This window comes from Gymnoscopelus microlampas, assembly GCF_963454915.1.
Source record: "Gymnoscopelus microlampas genome assembly, chromosome: 23".
NCBI classification, from domain to species: Eukaryota; Metazoa; Chordata; class Actinopteri; order Myctophiformes; family Myctophidae; genus Gymnoscopelus; species Gymnoscopelus microlampas.
Genome location: NC_139960.1, coordinates 19,351,948 through 19,376,134, shown reverse-complemented (window position 1 = coordinate 19,376,134; position 24,187 = coordinate 19,351,948). Strand labels below are relative to the sequence as shown.

At 42.2% G+C, this 24,187-nt stretch overlaps 1 protein-coding gene across 4 annotated transcripts in view; it reads left to right on the top strand.

The window, feature by feature from the left end:
- The window catches only part of etv6 (ETS variant transcription factor 6), a 34,486-nt gene extending 13,497 nt beyond the window's left edge, over positions 1–20,989 (top strand). For 3 of the 4 annotated variants that reach the window (XM_084049941.1, XM_084049940.1, XM_084049938.1), the window contains exons 3-8: positions 5,137–5,301; positions 10,068–10,202; positions 15,036–15,698; positions 16,805–16,947; positions 17,713–17,813; positions 20,373–20,989. In XM_084049941.1, coding sequence (XP_083906067.1) covers positions 5,137–5,301; positions 10,068–10,202; positions 15,036–15,698; positions 16,805–16,947; positions 17,713–17,813; positions 20,373–20,493 — 1,328 coding nt within the window. In that variant the 3' untranslated portion in view covers positions 20,494–20,989. The remainder of the gene's footprint in view (positions 1–5,136; positions 5,302–10,067; positions 10,203–15,035; positions 15,699–16,804; positions 16,948–17,712; positions 17,814–20,372) is intronic. The other variant, XM_084049939.1, reaches the window with a different exon arrangement.
- The last annotated feature ends 3,198 nt before the right edge of the window (positions 20,990–24,187 follow it).

Genomic DNA, 24,187 nt, shown 5'->3' with positions numbered 1-24,187 from the left:
GATCTCTGAGGGTTTTGGCAGTTACCTCTCTCTCTCTCTCTCTCTCTCTCTCTCCGGCCCTGGAGAGAACATACCACAGCCGTGACCTGTCGACCCCGGGCTCCGCTGCACACTGCCTCGTCACCGCATCACTTCTCTCTCACACGTAGAGCTGGGCAACATTATGTTTTAATCATGATAGAAAATTACACAGAGATAAAGATAATAGATTCATTATCATTCCATCTTTAAACAGTAGGAAGGAACATAACTAAAATCCTCTCCTCTCCATCTCTCTGTTGCTGAACCTGTGATATTTGGCCATCTTATATCAGTAAACAAAAGACTTTTGAAGAAGAAGTGATTTAAGCTGCAATCCATCATTTAATTTCAAAGAACAAAACGTTATTTTAACCAATCTGTATGGTAGCGCATATTAATACAATGTGACTAGCACACCTGTAGCATTATATAGCATGTTGTATAGACCAGTGGTTCTCAAGCTTTTCAGGCCGCGACCTCCCAAAATAATCATATTTGAACTGGGGACCCCCCACCCCGACAAGCACTTGGAATTGTAGGAGTTGAGGCATTAAGTTTAGTTTGACTCTGTTCCACAGATAAACATTGTGAAAATAGGCGATCTACAAGCTCACAGCGCCTTGTGCCGCGAGGCGTTGTGAGGCGTTGAGATTTTCACAATGTTTGCATCTTTCTTATTTTATTTGACAATTTGGCCATAACCGTTTTTATAGTATAGTTTGTTGATTACTTTTGATGCAGTAATGGTTTTTTACCTTGCCATGATGTAACTCCAAAGGTGGACAGGAAATCAAAAATAATTGCTCCATTGATTAGAAATTGATCATTCAAAATATGCTCCTCATTGACTTACATTGTACGGTGAAACAGCTCTCAAAGTCACTATTTTAGCACGTAAACGAACACAATCAAAGCTAAGTCAGACAATATACAACATCACCAAACCCAGTACTGTTTATTTTTTTAATAAAACTTCCTGCTGATTTTACTATTTGAAGATCCGGATCCGGATCCACGGATCCAGTCTGGGTTTTCTTCTTAATAAAAATAGCAAAATCAACGGGAAGTTAAAGGGATATTTCACTTTCAAAAAAACTTTTGGTCATTTTATGGTCTACTCAGGCTTTAGTGAGCCCTCCAGACCGTTTTTAAGTTGCTTTATTCAGTATTTAGATATTTGATATTCATTTTACCAGCCACGCCCCCTTCCTATACAAACCCATTATAACTTAAAACTCAATTTTTAACCTGTTTAACCATCAAAAACACCCGTCCTTGGTTCTGGTGACTCACCCTGCCCTCCTAATGCGTGAGGGGGCCGTGTTTTTTTTATTACTTTTTTCATTTATTTTTAATATATTTTTTTTGTATTTAATTTTTCCATTTTATAAAAAAATATATTAAAAATAAATGAAAAAAGTAATCAAAAAAACATGGCCCCCTCACGCATTAGGAGGGCAGGGTGAGTCACCAGAACCAAGGACGGGTGTTTTTGATGGTTAAACAGGTTAAAAATTGAGTTTTAAGTTATAATGGGTTTGTATAGGAAGGGGGCGTGGCTGGTAAAATGAATATCAAATATCTAAATACTGAATAAAGCAACTTAAAAACGGTCTGGAGGGCTCACTAAAGCCTGAGTAGACCATAAAATGACCAAAAGTTTTTTTGAAAGTGAAATATCCCTTTAACATACAATGTAGGTTCTGTTCTGTACAATGTAGGTCAATGAGGAGCATATTTTGAATAATCAATTTCTAATCAATGGAGCAATTATTTTTTATTTCTTGTGCACCTTTGGAGTTACATCATGGCAAGGTAAATACACAACCCAAACCTCTACCAAAGTGGTCTTGCCCTTTAACTGTCATCTGTGGACGAGCCCCCCCCAAAAAAAAAAGATATCACGTGGGTCCCGGTCCACAGGTTGAGAACCGCTGATACAGCCTACAAAATAAACCTGGGATGTCTACTCACTTGCCTGCAAGCTGACACACTGTTAAGGGACGTTTGCCAAACAGCCAGAGAGCTAGTCCTCCGTCTGTCAAACACTTGTTAACCACCTGAGACGGGCATAGCACTATCCTGTTCTCTGACACATCGTATGATGACTGTTGACAAGACGCGGGTCAGGACTTGACAGGGCTGCGAGTTGTATTATAGATAACCTAGGCCTGCCAGGTCTTATCGTGAGCGCCGCTGTCATGGTATGAACGCCGCGGAGGAAAGAATGGGAAACTGACAATCTAGACAGGGGGCTCGTTTTTTTAATATTGATTGCTCTCTGTGAAAACTTCCTTTGTTTGATGGGAGGGAAGGAGGGAGAGGGAAGGAAGGAGAAGGAAGGGGGGGCCTGCCTCTGAAACCGAGCACAAGGTTCCGATTACCCCTGTGTGACAGTGACATTGCGCGCGCCGCCGGCCAAAGATAACAGCTGTCCCACTCCAAGAGGAAGTGTTTGAGGGCTGGCGATAAGTGTGACGCGAAAAAATGACAGGTTGTGTGGTGTGCGGTGGTGTAAAGTAACTAAGTACATTTACTCAAGTACTGTACTTAAGTAGGTATTTTTTACTTGACTGGAGCATTTGCAATTTTCAGTACTTTTACTTCTAATCCACTACATCTCAAAGGCAATGAAATGTTGTACTTTTACTCCACTACAATTATTTGAAAACTTGAGTTACTAGTTACTTTGCAGACATAAATGATTACATTATAAAACGTACATTAACCACTGAAGTCTTATTTTATAGCTAGGCTATTTGAAAATAGCCGATCTACAAGCTCACAACGCATCGCGACGCGTTGTGAGCTTGTAGATCTGCTATTTTCAAACATTACTTTAAGTACATTTTGATACCAATACTTTTGTGTGTGTGTGCGAGTGAGTGAGTGAGTGAGTGAGCGGGTGTGTGATGGATGTGCTGATCATAACTATATACTCCGTCTTGTGTTAGGGTTGTGTGTGTGTGTGTGTGTGTGTGTGTGTGTGTGTGTGTGTGTGTGTGGGGGGTTAACATGAATGAATTGAAAAATTCTATGCAATGCTAATTCAGACGATACACACAATAATGCTGAAAAGAAAGTGAAGATTCGGGCACATTCATTCAGTCTCACAGTGTTAGCCAGTTCAGCTGTTGTTCACATACACACATACGTGGGCTGAACGTTAGTGCTTAATGAGATTCTTGCGGCACTGCTTCTTTCCAGCGCGCGTTGGTCGGCCACCAGCGGCAGATGTTTGACTCCTTCTGTGTTCCCACGACGATGCAAGAGGAACATTTTCAGAGAGGAAGAAATAACAACTTGTCTTCTCGTTTCCTCTGGTCTGTGTCCTTGCCATTTATACACAGTCATAAACTGGTGGAAGTGGAGGGGCTGTCTTCTTCCGATATGCGTGACTACAGTTCACCGTGTGTAAACCGTGTCCAGATACTCACTGTCAAAGGCCTGAATTCTCATAATCAATGTTGATAGACTACATATATTGATTCATATACTCACTATTGATTGATTAGACATAATGTACTGTATATTCATTCATATATTATGTCATGTTGTTCCTGTACCTCTCCTGTGTTTCATTCTCACCAATCTGGGAACCCATCGTCAAATAAAAAGGAAAAACAGCGTTTTCCACTTTTGAATTCAGTAGCGTAGCTCTGAATCTGTTCTTGAGAGACCACATTCTCACTGATGTTGCTGTGACACCTGAATTTCTCCCCCGGATAATAAAGGAATAAAGGTTTATTTATCTTATCTAACTTTATCTGATCTTATCTTACTATAAACAACCAAAATAACTGTTGTCTGACCTCCACTGCTTTCTTTCTTTTTTTGCTTTTCTGTATTTTTCTGTCTTGTACAACCCCTTAAATAATCACCTCCCTGGCAACTCCTGTTCCTTTATTCCACCCTCTCTCTCTCTCACTCTCACTCTCTCTGTCTCTCTTTCTCTTTCTGTCTCTCTCTCTCTCTCTCTCTGCCTCCTTTCTTGAGCTGGCTCCTCCCTCCATCTTTTTCTCCTTCCTCCTCACTGCCATTCCCGTAATCACTCTGTCTTTTATCTCCACTTCCTCAATATCCTCTTTACTGCCTCCTGTCTCCTTCCTTCCTCTCTTGACTTGCTCCTGTCCCCCTTTCCTCCCCCCGCCCCCCTGTCCTTTCTTCCTTCCTTCCTTCCTTCCGTCCCCCTCCTCCTCCCCCACATCTTGAACTGACGCTTGTTAACCGACCCAATTTAACTCCTACTGTCATCTCTCTCCCTCCATGTGGTAAGAACCCCACGTCTCCTGTGCCTCCCACTGTGTTCTGTCTGTTCCCTGTATAGTACACAGTAGAATCCCTCAGTGTTCATTTAACCCCAAATTAACCCGCAAACTCCTCAGCGTTAATTTAAACCCGAGAGTGTAAAAACAGATTCAAATGAACCTGCAAAATCCTTCGTTGTTCATTTTAACCCTGAGAGTGTAGAAAAGTCACCCAAATGTAACCTGAAAAATATGCAAATCAATTTTTACACTGAGGATTTGACTGTATTGGTTGTCCTTATGGCAGGGGTCTTCAACAGGGGGTTCCGGGACCCCTAGGGGGTCCTCAGAGTTACTACAGGGGGCTGCGAGGCTTTGTGAGCTTGTAGATCGGCTATTTTTGGCAGAGGTATATAGGTGTAGAGGGAAAAAGGGCAGACCAAGTAAACAAAATATTTCAATCTAAAACACAATTGTATACAATATAGAGGGGTTCCTGCTTCATCTATCTCTCAGCTAGGGGGTCCCTGCTTCATCTCTCTCTCAGCTAAGGGGTCCCTGCTTCATCTGTCTCTCAGCTAGGGGGTCCATGCTTCATCTCTCTCTCAGCTAGGGGGTCCCTGCTTCATCTGTCTCTCAGCTAGGGGGTCCCTGCTTCATCTGTCTCTCAGCTAGGGGGTCCCTGCTTCATCTGTCCCTCAGCTAGGGGGTCCCTGCTTCATCTGTCTCTCAGCTAGGGGGTCCCTGCTTCATCTCTCTCTCAGCTAGGGGGTCCCTGCTTCATCTCTCTCTCAGCTAGGGGGTCCTTGGCCTTAAAAAACGTTGAAGACGTTGCCTTATGGTTGTCTCTTGTTCCGTGTACCTTCAGGGCTTCAGCCGGTGTTCTGGAGCCGGGACGACGTGGGCCAGTGGCTACGCTGGGCGGAGAGGGAGTTCGCCCTGCGGCCGATCACCAGCGGCTCATTCCAGATGAACGGCAAGGCCCTGCTGCTTCTCACCAAGGAGGACTTCCGCTACCGCTCGCCCCACTCCGGTACTTGTTCTCTCTCTCTTTCTTCCTTCACCACCACCTCCTCCTCTTCCTCCACTCTCTCTGTTATGGCCCCGTTTACAAAGGCTGTTGACATACAGTAACAGACAGTGTTGATTTCGTCGACTAAAACTATGACGAAAAATGTTGGTCGACTACCTTTTTTCACTGACGAAAACTAAATAAAAACGAAATAAAAACTAAGCAATGATGACTAAAACTAAGACTAAATATATTGAAAATTTCGTCAACACATAAAACTAGAATAAAATGTTAGAGAGACTAGTGGAGAAGAGATCCAGTAGAACTAAGAGACAAGTCATTTTATGTTTGGTTGCACTCGGGTGTTGCGCTCTGAAAATAGAAGATCTACAAGCTCACAACGCGTCGCGCTGCAAGCTTGTAGATCTGCTATTTTCAGCATGCAACCAAGTGTAAAATCAGCCATTACGACGCCATCAAGGCACCGCCAAAATACATTTTAGTCGACGAAATCAACTGTAGACGTTGTCGACTATACTCTTATGATATTTAGTCGACTAAAACTAGACTAACAGTAAAACATTTCAGATGACTGAAATATGACTAAAACTAAATGGGATTTTATTCAAAAAACTATGACTAAAACTAAATCAAAGTTTGCTGTCAAAATCAACACTGGTAACAGCAAGCTAGGCCTGTGTCACTGCAGCTCAGCAAATTTGAAAAGCATGGACACGGCCTTGTGCATTAAACCATCCTCCCCCTTGTCTTGTGCTTTTGAGAATCGATGTGTTTACATCGAAGCGACGCTCCCTCTACGGCGCTAATCGATACACATGCCAGAAGAGGGGTTGAAGAACAGAGGACATTGTTATAGGCGACACTAGAGGCAGTTGTTGCGGCCGGGGCGGCTGCCGCCTTTGTTGTTTGGGAGAGGAAGTAAAAAGACTGGTCGGGTAAACAGTCGATCAGGAACAGGAAGTACAAACCGACCTCAACTGTCACCTGGCAACCTCACGGACGAGATGCATTAACAGGTACAGCGACAATCCGTGCACATGAGAAAGTATGCATGCAGGTTGACGCGTCGCTTTTATGGCAGTGGTTCCTCAAACCTTTTCATGTCAAGGACCCCCTGAATGAATGTGTATTTGGCTGCGGACCCCCATCTAAAAAGGAGTTTGTTCCAGGGACCCCATACAAGATTTGTGGTGTTAAAAATGTCCAAAAAATATATATATATATATTCAAACGTTTTAAAGAATGTCAAGATTTGTTCTTAAATAGCTGATGTATATAGGGGCCATGGGGGTCCCCGGACCCCACTTCAAGAACCCCTGCATTAGACCCCGGACCACCATAACTATGAGAGCGTACAAATGGAACCAAATGGACCCGTAAGGGTCCATTTGGTTCCATTTGTACGCTCTCAGAGTTACAGCCACAAAAGGGTCCATTTGGTTCCCAACTATCCATCATTTGTCTGGGGACCCCCCGGAAGCCCCACAAGGACCCTGGGGGTCCCCGGACCCCACTTTGAGAACCAACGGCTTATGGATCTTAGCTTGGGGGAAATAAAGCTAATATCTGAATGTGGTCACCTTCTTGCAAACCATACATGAGAAGTCCATAGAGTATAAATGGATGCAAGGACAATAATAATTAATGTTAGATGAATTAGTGTGGTTGCCCCGAGAGGCAACACACTGTAGTACTTGGGCGACTTATTAATTATTATTATTATTATTATTATTCTAGATAATTGCAGGCTTACTCTCGTGTGACATATGTTTAGTTAATGAGTTCATGAAATTAATTATCATAATTAATTTAACGTGTGTATTTATCATGGAACAGGCTTTGATAGAATTATATACAGTCATTTACTCTAGTGCGGAAACGATTAGCCAATTAATCAAGTCAACGATTGACAGAATTAATTGATTATATTTTTTTATAATCAATTAACCATTTGTCATTCATCAAGTAGAACTGCTGAACATTTTCTGTTTACAGCTTCACAAATGCAAACAGTTTGCTTTTCTCTCTGTCATGTCATAAGCAATTTTATCCTTTCCCCCGTTCTTTTTTTGACCTTTAGGCTACAGTAGTGTTGATTTTGATTCAGTTTTAGTCATAGTCTTTTGAATCAAATTCCATTTAGTTTTAGTCATATTTTAGTCATCATGTTTTAGTTTTTGTCTAGTTTTAGTCTACTCATAAGATTATAGTCGACTACATCAAATCTACAGTTGATTTAGTCGACTAAAACATATTTTGGCGGTGCCTTTATGGCGTCGTAATGGCTGATTGACATGCTGAAAATAGCCGATCTACAAGCTGCGACGCGTTGTGAACTTGTAGATCGATCGGCTATTTTCAGAGCGCAAGCAAAGAGCAACCAAACATAAAATGACTTGTCTTTGTATAATGTAATGACTATTTGGCTGTTGCAAATAGCATCATATTATATAATGCCTGCACACACACACACACACACACACACACACACACACACACACACACACACACACACACACACACACACACACACACACACACACACACACACACACACACACACACACACACACACACACACACACACACACACACACACACACACGTACGTTGACATTTTCAGATTATGGTTTATGTCTATATATATATCTACTGCTTTATATAGTTGGAGGTCTTATTCTCTTTTCTGTTCTGTAATCAGTGTCTCACCTGCACTAATCAACTATACAGTCTATACTAACTATACTGTACAATTAATTAGTGTTTTCTTTTATGGAAGGTTGTACTGTGTTTTCACCATTTTCTTATTAACAATGAATGAGTTTGACACGAATAATTTAATGCCAGAAAGGTTTTCATGAATGATTAATGGATAATTGTGGGAGCTGAAGAGATGTTGACATGAAGCTCGGTTACAGCACGCCGCCACACTTGCACAGTGATAACCGTGTTTTATGATGTCATCAGAATCAGCATTATTGTCACATCACAGGTTTACGGGTGTAAAACAGTGGGTGAAATTCGTTTTTGTGCAAGCTCCATCGTTTTTGTTATTTCCATAAGAAAGGGAAGAAGAGGGGGGGGAGAGATCAATGAAAAACAAAACAAATGATCTACATCAGAGGTCTTCAACTGGGGGTCCGCGACCCCTAGGGGGTCCTCAGAGTTACTACAGGGGGGCCGCCAAATATTTGTGTGATAGGAACTTTTCTTTTTTTTTACATTAACCACTTTATTCTGAGGGGAAAGTTAGCCGAAAATAGCAGATCTACAAGCTCACAACGCCTCGCACTATTTTCAGCCAGAAAGTTTGGGGTAGGGGGGAAAAAAAGAGCATACCAAGTACAAGTTTTCTAAGTATTGAGGGTTTAAGTGGTTAACTGTCTGAACATACACATACACGTCTATGAAACTATCTATGAAAATGTTTGATATGCAAAATATGCGATTTTATACAACGTGTAGTTCGGGGGTCCCTGCTTCATCTCTCGCTCAGCTAAGGGGTCCTTGGCCTGAAAACGTTGAAGACCCCTGATCTACATGTAAATATTACTGGTGGTGCTAGCAACAATTTGCAAACCGTAGTAACAGTCTGTACCACTGGTGAACTGTGGTGTACTATAACATACTTCAGACAAGTAATAGAAAATGTTGGAGGTAGACAACATTTTAAAGATCACACCCAGGAATTTTCCCCACAGTGCATTATACAGTAATGTTACAGTCGAAGAAAGTGATAACTGAAAGAGGTGTGTGTGTGTGTGTGTGTGTGTGTGTGTGTGTGTGTGTGTGTGTGTGTGTGTGTGTGTGTGCACTGTATCCTCTCTTCCTTAATGAGAAGAACCATTTACTTGCATGTGTCATGGTGAACAGTTTTAGAAGAAAAGACTGCAGTGAGTCCATCTATGAATGTACTGTATAAGGGCTCTTATTGCGTTTAACAAATCACAGCTGCAAGTAGCATGTGTCTGTTAACTCCCTCCTAAAGACCTGTGTCTGGACGTTGCTCATAGTGATTGTATCACTAGAACCAATCAACAATTTATATATCTCTGCTGTCGGGCAGAAACCAGCTAACTCCATTTTGACGCTTTTGCATTTTTTCCTCATAAATCAGGGCCATTGAACACCCTTTACGTCTGTGTGTTGATTAAAACAATATTGAACCAATGAAAAGCATTAACAAGCGCTTCTGACAAAACCAGCTAACTCCATTGGATCCTCAAACTTTCTGCTAAACCAGCTAACTCCACCAGAGTTAGCTGGTTTTGCTGACTCCAGGCTCCACCCCCTTTTGACCTCCATCCTCATTGTGAGCTTGGAGGTCCATTCAGCTGTTCTTATCAATGATGAACAAAACCTCCTAACTGAAAAATGAACATTTTGGATTTAGCTGGTTTCTGCCGGACAGCAGAGATATGCTTCTGTCAGAGGTTAGTAGAATTACATGTAGATCATCTAGGGAACTATTTGTCCTAAATTGCCCCATAGCCAATCCAGAATTCCTCACTCTGACCTGAGTTTTTTAAGTCAAAGCATTCAGCAGACAAAAGCCAGTCCCTGGGGGGATGACTGGTCCATTATTGCACAAGTTCCCTGCAGTCTGGAAGGCAGAGAGGAGGTCATGTTCTCCTGCTAAAGCCTTTTGTGGGGAAGCTTGATTCTTTCAGTGACGTTTGATGCTGACTTCCTCTCCCTACGGGGATCAACGCAGAGCCGGGAGGCATATTATGACCTCTGCCCTTTGTGTGTGTGTTTTGTTGCAGGGGACGTCTTGTATGAGCTCCTGCAATACATCCTGAAACAGAGGAAGTCAAACATGTCCTACCCGTCAGCCTACTTTCCTGGGAACTCGTTCCACTCTCTGCCAGAAAGCGCTCTTCAGCACCACAAACTTGAAGGTCAGCGTGGACTGCTGGGTGCCTCCAAATACATATATGCGTGCACATGAATCAGAAAGATGTGAGATCTAGTTTTTAATTGAATGAATGTATGAAAATGTCCACATGGTTTAGTCTCTCTGTCTGTGACAACATTTTTTAGAAATGATAAATGTAACTTCAATTAACTCAAAGGGCTGAATACATTTGTTATTAATAGACCCAACTTCAACAAGATCATCCAACAGTGGGTCTCTTTGTTGCCTAACCCATTTAGACCAGGGAAGAATCTGTGTCATTTTTGTCTTTCTTTGGCTATTAAAAAATAGCAGATCTAGCAGATCAGGTGCCGCGCTATGAGCTTGTAGATCTGCTATTTTTGAAAAATCATGAAAATGTGTGCAAATCATTAGTGTGGTTGCCCGAATACTTTCTTCTTTCTTTATAGATAAACTTTATTTTGCCACGCTTCTCCTCTCACAGTTTTTCCCACACTCGTGCCATATATCAATTTGACCGGGTTCATCGGGAATCGATGGCTATCATTTTACTAAGAGATTGGTTGTATGGTTTAATTGATATTGATTTATTAGTGCATTAAATTCCCCCATCCACTTTAATGGGGAAAAAAACTCCCATTCAAGTATTTTTCTCTCAGAAACCGTAAAGGCTAGAGTTACAAGACTTTGAGGGGAGGTTCGTAGTTTATTGCCAAATTATTAATAATATAATCACACCAGTCGGCCTCATGGTGGTGCTATAACAGCCCACTTTACCTTTTGGCCTATAACTCTTGAACCGTAGGTCGTAGAATAAAAATCTTTTTTTCCCCTAGATTCCTTGGGTAGTGACGCAACACAATATAGGCCACACCCATTTGTGTCAGGATAGGTTTTCCGCCATTTTGAATTTTATTCAAAACACACTTTTAGCTCCTCCTCCCACATATTTTGTCCAAATTTCACACAAATAGGTACACATGATCTCTGAACCCATGCAATAAACATCCCCAAGCGGAATTTTGATAGTCCATACCGTTCGTTCGTCCGTAATTGGCTTCCAAAGTTAGTGGTTTAACAAAAAATGCCCAAAATCACGAACGAAACGTCCAGTCAATCCCACATTTGAATCACATGTCAAGGGTGGTTCATTCTAGCCTGGTAAACCCCCCCTCCCTCCGGAAATCTCATTTGCATTTGATTTCAGGAAGGAGGTCTGGGATCGCTCAGGGAGTAAAGCTGAAACGCTGCGTATTCGAACCAATCAGCGGCTGCTAGGGGCGGGATCATCCAATGACCTGCCAAGTAGCTTGAAAAAATGAAAACGCCGTCTGTCATCGATTCTGCTTCCGAAGTCTCAGATGGAAGTAGGCTGTGAAACAATGTGTGTCGCAAGCTTCTTCCATTTGACGGAGCCAGGTTAGGTTCATTCAACAAATCCACAAAAGCATTTCCACTTTGACCCATAGGCGGCGAATGCAAAATGCAAATGCACAAAATGTAACCGTTTGATGCAAAAACATGATTTTTGGGGGGATCAGTCCTCTCAAAATTAAAAGCAAGTGATCTCAGGAGTGAAGTGACAATACGTTTGCCCCGTTACATTTGTGGGAGGGGCCTATTTATTTTGTGGGAGGGGCCTATTTCTTAAAAACAAAACGCCACGTATCACAAACCGAATTCGAATGGCACGTCGCGCGGCCTCCGACGGTATTCCTCCCGGCGGATCCCTCGAGTCCCGGCTGCCGCGACCGGTGTCGGCGCAACCACACTTTGAAATTTCCCAGAATTGCGACGCGTCTAGTTGAATATATATATGTATTTATATTTTAAGCAAACACTTTTTAACACAAATCTTAGCTTCTAGGGGGTCCCTGGAACAACATATTTTGAGATGGGGGTCCGTGGCCAAATACATATAATTTTGGGGTTCCTTGACATGAAAAAAAAAAGAACCACTGATTATAGCAACATACGTTTTTTTTTTTTTTTTGATTGCCAAAGAAATCTTAAAATGACAGAGATGCGTTCCCGGTCTTATTGGGTTAAACAACAGAATTATTCACTTGGCATCTGTGTTTGCAAGGAGAGAGAGTTACTTTTTTTTTGCTCTCAGTGAATCTTGTGTTTTGAGTCAGTGAGTCTTTTGTCTGGCACTGATCCAGAGAAATGTGACACAGCAGGAATCAAGAAGAAAGAGAGCTGAGTCGCTGATGTTGACAGTGAAACCTGTTACACCAGGAAATGCTGCTATATTTAATCAAACCGCGGTCTTTGAGTTCTTTATCTACTCCAGTGGGTTTATTGTCAAGGAGCAGTGATTGGCTATGTGATGAGGTTACTCCCTGCTACCTGCTACTCTCCTGTTCTTTGCTTTTAAGTGCTAATTTGTTGATGTTTATACGTTTGTTTTGCTTTCCCTTCAGAGTCACCTGGTTGGAGTAGAGGAAGTTAAGAATCAATTTAAAAAGCAGGAACTAAGACTTTAATTACTCTGTCTAGACGGCTATACCATTAAGATTTAATGCCAGTCCTTGAGTGTGAATCAGTAGATTATTATTGATATTACCTACAATCCAAAACAAAGACGTTTGCCTGAGCAAAGTTTTCTATCAGTGTTTAGTGACACCTAGTGGTCTTCTATGTGTATTAGCGCCAAGAGACTTCATAGACACTGGATCATTTACTGGCTGTTTGGAATATGTAACAAATCACAACAACACAATTGATTATCAACAAAGCACACGAAATGTGTAGCTATCCTTTGTGCCTAGAAACCTGTACAAACCTACCTAAGATATTGCAGAACATGCGGTTTGATTGGAGAGAGCGGGTGTTTTATTGGGGCTTTCAAATGAGTGTCAGATTTTCCTTTATTATTCCATTAAGACCGGGAACGCATCTGTGTCATTTTAAGATTTCTTTGGCTATTCAAAAAAAGCAGATCTACAAGCTCATAGCGTCGCACAGAGTGCCGTGCTATGTGCTTGTAGATCTGCATTTTTTTGAAAAATCGTTGGAAATCTTTGGAAAAAAAAAAAAAATAAAAAAAAAAAATATATATATATATATATATATATATATATATGTTTTAAAGTGATAATTTGTAACTCTGATCTGTGCTTCTGGGGGTCCGTAGAACAACATACTTTGAGATGGGGGTCCGCGGCCAAATACATATCATTTTGGGAGCACGCACCACTGATATAGCAATATACTGTTAGGATTTAGAAAACGTTTTTAGATTTGTATTTGGATCCCCATCTCAAAATGTTTTGTTCCAGGGACCCCCCAGAAGCAAAGATTTGAGTTAAAAATGTTCGCTTTAAAAAATATATATATTCAAGATTCATTAAGATTTGCACAAATGTTCACGATTTTTCAAAAATAGCAGATCTACAAGCTTATGCTAACTTGTATATCTGCTATTTTTGAATAGCCAAAGTATAAAATAATGGTTAAAGTGGTTAACAGATGCGTTCCCGGCTCCAGAAAACATCAACGGCATTACATTCCGTTACCCCACAAATGCCCCTCCCCTCTACTCCTGCCTTTGACACTGATCAGACCTACAGTATGCTCTCCTTCACCTCATTTACATTACCTTGACACTGTACCTGCATTCAAACCATAGACCAAATGGAATAATATAACGGTGCAGGGAACCATGCAAGGCAACCAACCTGCTCACCGGGAGATATTATGGGTTCAGTAGTCTTGCTCAAGGACACTTCCACATTAACCCATTAAAGCCGGGAACGCATCTCTGTGTCATTTTGAGATTTCTTTGGCTATTCAAAAATAGCAGATATACAAGCTCATAGCGCGGCACCGAGTGCCGCGCTACAAGCTTGTAGATCTGCTATTTTGTTTTTATCGTGAAAAATGTGTGCAAATCTTTGAATATATATATTATATATTTTTAAAGCGAAAATCTTTACTCAAGTCTTTGCTTCTGGGGGGTCCCTGGAACAACATATTTTGAGATGGGGGTCCGCGGCCAAATACATATCATTTTGGGGGTACTTGACATGAAAAGAGTTTGAGAACCACTGATATTATAACAAAAGTTCTTTAAAAAAAATGATTTAGAAGACATCCCCAATCCCCAGAAGCAAAGATTTGACTTACAAATGTTCGCAAACAAATAGCAGATCTACAAGCTAATAGCGCGGCACTCGGTGCAGCGTTATGAGCTTGTAGATCTGCTATTTTTGAATAGGCTAAAGAAATCTAAAAATGACAGAGACAGATGCGTTCCCGGTCTGAATGGGTTAATTCTGGGGGAGCCCGGGTTCGATCCGGCGAACCTTCCGTTTCCCAAGCGGCCGCTCTACCTCCTGAGCTGATGCCAGTGCTGTATCAAACGCAGCACGCTATTGATCTCTTTCCGCATACATGGCCAACATATTTTTGCTTCCTCTTAGTAGGATATACAGTAAATCTGTCCTCACCATTTCCAGCAATGTTAAGAATCCAACCTTCGGTCAACTCTCTATATCTCTTAGTTTCTGTTGCCAGGTGAGTGCAGGACCATTAAAAGTGATCTAATAGAGGGTCACAACAGCCTGTAATTCCTCTGAGCGGTTAGCATTTTGTGACCCTCGATCAAATCACCGTTATATTATTGTGACGCGGTCGCCTGCCAACAGAAACGGAGAGATATCTCAGTGGCAGCACCTGTACTGTGTTATACGCATCGGTGCAATTAAACTCACCAAGCGCTAGCAGACAGCATCAGCGGTGACAGAAAGACGGCTTCTTAATGTTGGCGATGGTGAGGACAGACCTCCATGATTTTGTGAATAAAGGTCCACTTCTGAAAAATCTCACCCTGCGTCTCCTGTCGCTTCAGAAACGGTACGGCGGGCACCGCGTGGTACAGACTCCCTCCCGCAGCATCCGCCAACCATCGAGCTCCGGCACCGCTCCCGCTCCCCTCACGGTCACCACCCGGCGCCGCGGCGGTCCTCCCCCCCGGAGCCCAACCACCCGCGCACGGCCCATGAGACGGGCCCCCACCACCACCACCAGACCTCCTCCTCCTCCTCCTCGCAGCTGCCCGACAGCAACCACCACCTGCCCGAGGACATGTACCCTCTGTCGGTGTCGCCGGCCGCCCCCAACGGCCGCTGCTCCACGCCCCGAGAAGCCCCCTGCCCGGGCAGCCCCGGGAGCCAGGAGGCCGGCGCGCCTCCGCCCCGCGTCATCCAGCTCATGCCCAGCGCCATCATGCACCCTCTGCTGCTCAGCCCGGGTCGGGGGGCAGGGGGCGGAGGCGGAGGAGCCCCCGGGGACTTTGGCCGCCACGGCCGAGGGGGCGGGGGGCCCCCTTCTCAGGTACCGCTGGAAAACGGCCGTGGCGAGGGGAAGGCCCACCACACGCACCACCAGCTGGCACTGGTCCAACAGCAGCACCAACAGCAGCAGCTGCTGCAGGAGGAAGCCCTCTATAGGAACCACGTCATCATACCCGTCTCCCCCCCGGAGGAGGCCATGCCCATCGGACGGATAGCGGGTAACGTTTGTTCTGTAATACAAGTCTCACACGTATCCCCATACACACACACATCATACTTAGTGTGTGCGATGACATTATCAACCCTTTGAACCAGTGTTGATTTTTGACAGCAAATTTTGATTTAGTTTTAGTCATAGTCTTTTGAATAGAATTCCATTTAGTTTTAGTCATATTTTAGTCATCTGAAATGTTTTAGTTTTTGTCTAGTTTTAGTCGACTAAATATCATAAGATTATAGTCGACTAAAATGTATTGTGGCGGTGCCTTGATGGTGTCGTAATGACTGATTTTACACTTGGTTGCATGCTGAAAATAGCCGATCTACAAGCTCACAACGCGTCGCAGCGCGGCGCGTTGTGAGCTTGTAGATCTGCTATTTTCAGCATGCAACCAAACTATCTGCATTAGGCCACGGAACCCTGTTTGATTTATTTTTAATTATTTTTTTTATCTCTGGTACTTCAATCTACACTGTAAAATCCTCAATGTTAATTTAGAGTGGATATATAGATATATAGATATATATAATATAGAGTGGAACCAATTGGACCCGAACCAATTGGACCCGGCACCATTTTTATACAGTTACAGACCATCCATTTGTTACCTAACTATCGATTGTTTAGCTGTTGAGCCCCTGGAACCAATTAATACTTGGGCCAGTACTGAGACACAACTTAATACTTAGGTTTTTAGTAATTTAAATTAAAACGATGCAATAAAATGAAATATCTAATAAACTATGCACTGTATAATGAATGCCTTGGAGAAGCGATACCACAGAGGAATGGGTTTTTAACCCATTAAGACCTGGTACGCATAATGTGTCATTTTAGATTTCTTTGGCTACTCAAAAATAGCAGATCTACAAGCGCCGAGTGCCGCGCTATTGTGACATTTTTTGTAAATCTTTGAATATATATATTTTTACAGCAAACATTTGTAACTCAAATCCTTGATTCTGGGGGGTCCCTGCTCCCTGGAACAAAACATTTTGAGATGGGGGTCCGCGGCCAAATACATATCATTTTGGGGGTCCTTGACATGAAAAAGTTTGAGAACCAGTGCCCTAAAGCAATGGCGGTGCTTCCCTGTTCTTCCAGACTGTAGGCTGCTGTGGGACTACGTCTACCAGCTCCTGTCAGACTGCCGGTACGAAAACTACATCCGCTGGGAGGACCCCGAGACCAAAGTGTTCCGCATCATGGACCCCAACGGCCTGGCCCGCCTCTGGGGCAACCACAAGGTAAAGGAGCATTCCACTGTTAGGGGCGCAACAGTTCATCTTAACTAATCCATTTTATCTATAATTCTTTTAAACAATTGTATCTATTGTAAAAAAAAAAAAAAAAAAAACTGCTACTGGTACTATGGTGCTAAAAATATTCTATGACTTGATTGCTTGTTTTTCAACAACAAATGCATAACAGGTCTGGAAAAGTATGGAATTATGGGTGAAAGTCTTAAAAAATTCTAAAAGGTGCTAGAGTGTCGCAGACCAACACCAAACAGACTACTACAGACTGGCAGTCGAATGAAGTCGGGAGATCAGTCGGTGAAAAAAAGTTGCCGAATGCACCCGAGAGCCGACACTGGCAGACGGCTACTATGGTGCTAAAAATTTGCCTATGACTTGATTGCTCGTTTTTCAACAACAAATGCATAACATGTGCATACTTAAATCATTTGAGAAATTAAATTATAAAGATCCTACACCACACAACACAACATCAACAACTTCATCCTAGAGCCTAGTTCTGCTCGAGGTTTCCTCCTGTTAAAGAGGAGTTTTTCCTCGCCACTGTCGCTAAATGCTTGCTCAGATGGATAAACGTTTGGGTATCTGCTCTACATGCAAAGTGTCTTGAGACAACTTGGGATTTGGCACTATAATTGAATTGAATTGATGGCAGTAACTTGCTCCCCCTGCTGTTTCATTTTTTTTTTGGATTGCAATTGAGATCTTCATGTTGTTTATTTTGACCACGCTCTTGTTCCTTTCCTATTATAGAACAGGACCAATATGACGTACGAGAAGATGTCGCGAGCACTGAGACACTACTACAAACTGAACATTATCAGGAAAGAACCTGGACAGAGACTTCTATTCAGGTACGTTAGGCTCCGGTTCTTAACCAGGGTGCTTACGCAGGTCTGGAAAAGTATGGAATTATGTAAAGAAATGGAAATTTGGGTGAAAGTCTTAAAAGATTTCTAAAGGGTGCTCGAGTGGCGCAGGGGTACGGTACCTTGTCCACCACCGCGGAGGGTTTAAGTCCACCGTGGTGATCCGGTTTGGCAGAGTGTCTAAAAGCGAACACAATTGGCCGTTTGGAGGAGGGGAGCCGGCCGGGGAAGGTACAATATCAGTGGCAACACCGAAATCTGTGGGGAGGGTTAACTGGCATAATAATGATTGAATTGAGAGAAAGCAAATAATTGGCTACTCAAGAAAAGGTTGACAGAGTGCAAGAAAAATGAATTAAAAAGAAAAGAAACGTGTGTATGCCATGTTATCAAAATCTAAATATTGTCCACACGTGCACTCTAGGTGTTTTTTGTTGTGAAAAGTGCCTGGATGCCACTTTTCAATCTGGGCAACATTTCTATTTGTCCCTGAGTCAGCACCCAGACTAACGTTAGCCCAGTATTAACCCATTAAGACCTGAAGCCGATTCTACAAATGCCCTCTAAATCCCAACAGTATTCTGAAAAACCTATGTTTCTATATCAGTTGTCCTCAATCTTTTTAATGTCAAGGACCCCCAAAATGATATGTATTTGGCCGCGAACCCCCATCTCAAAATATTTTGTTCCAGGGGGTCCCAGAAGCAAAGATTTGAGTTCAAAATGTTCGCTTCAAAAATATATATATTCAAAGGTTTGCACACATTTTCGCGATTTTTCAAAAATAGCAGATCTACAAGCTCATAGCGCGGCACTCGGTGCCGCGCTATGAGCTTGTAGATCTGCTATTTTTGAATTGCCCAAAGTGTAAAATAATGCTTTTTAGTTAGCTCAAATCAAAAAATGATACAGATGCGTTCCAGGTCTTAATGGGTTAAGTAAACGTGGGGGGTGGGGGTGGGGGGGGGGGGGGGGGGGGAGTGTGAGAATGGGTCGTTCGTTGTTTGCTTTGGAGCTCATGGCTCGAACTCCCCAAATGTAAAACCTGGATTGCTACCGACACCAAGTCAAACACTAAAGCAAAAAAAAAAAACTGCCACGGCCCGCATGGTCAGCCCGCGTGGTCAGCCGTCTGCAGGGCCAAGAACAACATTCAAGTCTCCGTGCCAGTGCTTTGAGATCACTGCTGGTGATCAAAAGGTTGAAATCCCAACAGAAACACACACTTGTTTTAGAAAACTACAAAAAAAAAGTAGAGATCTTAAAGAAAAAATAATCAGTTAGCGAAACATCTGGAATTAGTATTTTGGGGGAAGGGTAACCAGCCTTACATTACAGTCATTTAGCAGACGCTTTTATCCAAAGCGACTTACAATAAGGTAGGCAAGGAAACTACTTATCACCAGAAGTATTAAGTGCATTCTCTTCTAAAACAAGCAACGAGTTGTTCTCTCCTCCGCGTCATCAGTGCCCATACCCTAGGTGGGGTTGGCAAAAGGGCCTTTCTGTGTGGAGTTTGCATGGTCTCCTAGGGTAGTTAATACCCTCACAAAAAACATGCAGTAATCCTGGTCACTATACTGCCTCCCTCTGGCCAGCCGGGGCGCCTGATGGAGGGGAAAGGAACTGGTTGGAATAACGTGTTCCTTCCACGCGCTACGTCCAACCAGGGAAACTCCCCCCTGTCAGGTGACAAGAAGGTCAGTTGGCTCTCATGCATTGAAGGAGGCATGAGCTCGGCCCTCGCCTCCCTAGGCTGGCAGAGGGAAGGTAGTGCCCAGGAATCAGGATTACATAGACAATTGGCACTGGGTGTAAAAAATGGGATTACAAAATCGTGGGATAAAAATTAAAAAACAAAACAAAACAAGCAACGAGTGCTGACATTTGGGGAAAGCGAAAAACGGGCTTCGGTGTTCCGTGCACATGGTAATGGTCAATGGCTGTGTGCAAATGCAGATCAATTGCTCCAGGCACTGAGGAGAGGAGAACTGGGTGTTTTTTTGCACACAGCACAGAGGCACAGAGCTTTGGTTAGTTATTGGAGGATACCTAGCGCTAAGGTAAAAGTGTAATATATCAGCTACCTACTATCTTAAACAGATGAGACAAATAGGAAAATCAAATGAGCAAGAGCATCGAATAAACAAGATCCAATCAAACAAGTGCATTCATTCTTTATTAATAACCTCGGTCCCTATTCTTGGGCATGCCATTATAGGGGGAAATGTAAAAAAAAAAAAAGTATATTCAAAAATAGTGAAAATATCAGATTGCCATATTTTCGCTATGTGTCGTATAACGAAGTTTAACCCATTAAGACCTGAGGCGATTCTTAAATTCTTAAACAGTTTTTTGGAAAAAAATAAAAAAAAATCTTTTTCGAGATTTTTCAAAAATAGCAGCGCGCTATGAGCTTGTATATCTGCTATTTTTGAATAGCCAAAGAAATCTAAAGTGACACAGACGCGTTCCAGGTCTAGGCTTAAGTTAGACAACAGTCCAGCGAGGAGGACTCAACTTCTGTGTCTTTTTTTTTGCCAGGTTCATGAAAACCCCAGATGAGATAATGAACGGACAGACGGACAGGCTGGAGAATTTGGAATCTGACACAGACGAGCAAATCTACACCAAGGAGCAAATCTACATCAAGGAGGAATGTTGAGGAAGATCACTGAGGGCAAAGTACTGTCTGTAGCCTACTTACTACAGCCACTGACGACACCTTTTCACAAGCAGCTTGAACAAGTTGTTCTAAAAACCTGGAGCGCACGGACGTTCACTCAGCCAATCCAAAACAGAGCGGTCTCTATGGGATCTCTCCAGATTGCCTTTAAGACTGTAATATGATTGTTTGTTTGTTTTTTTTTCCTGCCAAAATCGTTGTAAATTGTTTTTATTTCCTGTTGGAATGAGATGAAAAGAAGCAGGACAGAACAGAGGTCTATGTCTCTTAACGAGGTGTTTGCAACACATTACTTTTTTTCCCCTTTTTGAATGAACTGCAAAAAAAGAAAAATCAATCATTTTGTGCTTTTTGACACTTTTCTTTCTCCTGCCGACATGCATTATATCTTGGAATTTTTGCTATTTGTGAAATAAGGGAGAGGGTAATGTGGCCGGAATGTTTTCCCCCACAGAATAAACCTTTTTGATCAACATTGTGATTGTTAGCAGTGTTCAATTGAGGCACAAAAATCAAATATTTGATAATTGATGTTTAACGCATTAGCATCTGTGTCATTTTTAAATTTGAGCTAAAAAGCATTATTTTACACTTTGGGCTATTCAAAAATAGCAGATCTACAAGCTCGTAGCGCGGCACTCGCTTGTAGATCTGCTATTTTTGAAAAATCTTGAAAATGTGTGCAAATCTTTGAATATATATATTCTTTTAAAGCGAACATTTGTAACTCAAATCTTTGCTTCGGGGGGGTCCCTGGAACAAAACATTTTAAGATGGTCGTCGGCGGCCAAATACATTTCATTTTGGGGGTCCTTGACATGAAATATTTTGAGCACCACTGATCTAGAAACATACGTTTTTCAGAAACCTTTTGGGATTTAGAAGACATGTGTAGAATCGGCCTGAGGTCTTAATGGGTTAAAAAAAAAGAAGAAGAAAAGGCCATATACGGTATTATATCAAATAATTCGATGCTAAAAATAAGTTATATTTTTCTCATATCTATTGTGCTATTTTATTTCCAAAGTTATAAATGTGATGATGCCACATGAAATCCTACTGAACATGCTCACTCATGTCACTGACATACTGAAAATATCCACAAGATGGCAGTAGTAGTCAACTTTTGGTAACCACTGGCCAGCTGACACTGTGCACTCTAGATAAGAAAAATAATGATAATATGGCACCATCAAAGGTGTCTATTAAGGTCAACTAATGTCATCAATTAAGTGACGTGTAGGTCGCCCTCAAGAAGTGACTGCGCAAGTATTTTGTATTTATTTACTGAGCAACCCATTTTGCCAAGACTTAATAGGCTCTATGCACAGCAACCATATTATCACTTCCTTCACAGGTGTTACCAATGATACTAATGAAGGCTCTGTTCCATTTAGTCTAGCACAGTGGTTTCCACGACCCCCATAACTCTGAGAGTGCACAAATGGAACCAAATGGACCCGTAACACACCTGTAAGGGGCCATTTGGAAGCCCATGAGGGTCCCTGGACCCCAACTATAGACCCACTGGTGTAACAGAGTGTTTCCAGTGAGCAAACATGCACAATATCAGCACCCTGACTCTGTTGGATCAGAATGGAACAGAGACAGGTACATTAACATAGGAATTAGCCTATATGCATATCAATTGCCCATTGTGTGACCTGTACTGTAGGTGTTAAGCGACGTGCGCGTCACGTCATTAAAATAGAGAGCAACCACTTCTCAAATGAGCATAGCATCACTGAGTATTTCCAATTGTCTATACTTCTACTCCATTACATCTCAGAGGCAAATATTGTACTTTTACTCCACTACAATTATTTGAAACTTTAGTTACTAGTTACTTTAGATATAAATGATTACATTATAAAACATACATTAACCACTTTAGGCCTATTTTATACCTAGGCTATTTGAAAACAGCCGATCTACAAGCTCACAACCGTTGTGAGCTTGTAGATCTGCTATTTTCCATCACTGAGTCCGTGGTGCGCTCTGCTCTGCTCCAGTCCATAAGTTGACGCGCGGTGCCTCTATGCTCCACTCTGACGGAACGCAGCGGAACGTGCAGACAGACTGGAGACGCCTGGGTCTGTGTCTGTCTGTGGGCTGTCGATATATTAACGAAACGGTGTCTGTCATCCTCCATGGTGTCTGTCTGTTACTTACTAAAGGCTATAATACAACATCAACTGACTGACTGACCCCCCCCCCCCTAGACCTATAGCCTACTACCTTTGGCCCTGGTCTGGAGGACCGGACAACGGCAGAAAGAAGAGATATTTTTTGGATAGACGGGATCGAACCTCTGCTGCGCGTTGGATGCATGAATGATGTCCTTTGATCTGCTTTAAAAACCCAAAATACAAGTTTCTGGGGATTTTTTTTTTCTCCCGGAGACATTATTGTTATATTGGATCCATTTTGATTAAAGCCAAAGCCGCAAATGTCTCCAGAAAACAGGCACACATCTGGATTTTAGCAGCAGTCGCCCACCGATGGTTTAAAGGGCGATCCCGTCCCCAGAACCCTTGGAGGGCGTGAGGTGCGTGAAGGGAGCGGGACTATTACAGGTAATGTCTGTAGACTATACGATGCTTTTAATCACTGATTGATATTTCTTTATTAGGGATTGATTGTTATTAAAGTTTGTAAGGATTGAGCTCAGGCTGCGCTCAGTCATGGACAGATTCCCCTTCAAGCTTCAAGAAGATTAAAAACTGCTCAACCTATAAAAAAAAGTGCTTTACTTGTGGACCGTCGTTATTAGATCAATATCTAATCAAGGCTTCAATAATTACTGCGTTAATTAGAGTCTCGCGTTTGATCAGACGCGCGAGTAGGATATAGGCTTGATCGAACTGTCAGAAAAATGGCATTAATCCAGTGGGTTTCAACCTTTTCATATCAAGGTCCATTATTTATTCGGCATTTGAGTCACGGACCACCGTTTGATGAGATTTAGACACTCAGACCCAAAACTTTGAATATTTTGTTATCGTTGGATATGATTTTGTCCACAATTCCATCCCTGCTGTATTGATGTGGTACCATATAGGAGAGATAACAGGCAAACTGATCAAAAATAACAATTCTTTAATTAGATGTTTATCAATAATTTAACTCTTAGCATAAAATGGTTTCATTTTACACTCTTAAGAGTTAAAGATCTATAAGGGTCCATTTGGTTACCAACTCTCCATCATTTAGCCGGGGACCACCCGGAACCCCATCAAGGACCACTGATGGTCCCCAGACCACTGGCTGAGAACCGCTGATCTATACTGTCTGTACACTGTATACAGACAAATCACTTTTAATAGAAATGCATCAAAAACAACCAGTGATCCCCACCATGTCTATAGAATACTTCTCTATTATAAGCATACCTCTTGCATGCTTCTTTAAGCTAACCTTACTTTGCAAAATAATTGTCTGAATTAATCTGATTATAGATTTGTTTTTATTTCAATTGATTTAATCTTTTGCCGTAATGTGTTAGCCTGCATGGGCCATTTGACAGAGTAGTCTAGAGACTGGACAAGTTACTGCAACAAGAAGACCAATACAAATTCAGAATATCTACCAAGAGTAAATACCAAAATAAAATGGTAAATACAATATAGGTAAAAGAGTAAATACTATTTATTGGTTACAGGAGGATTCTGGA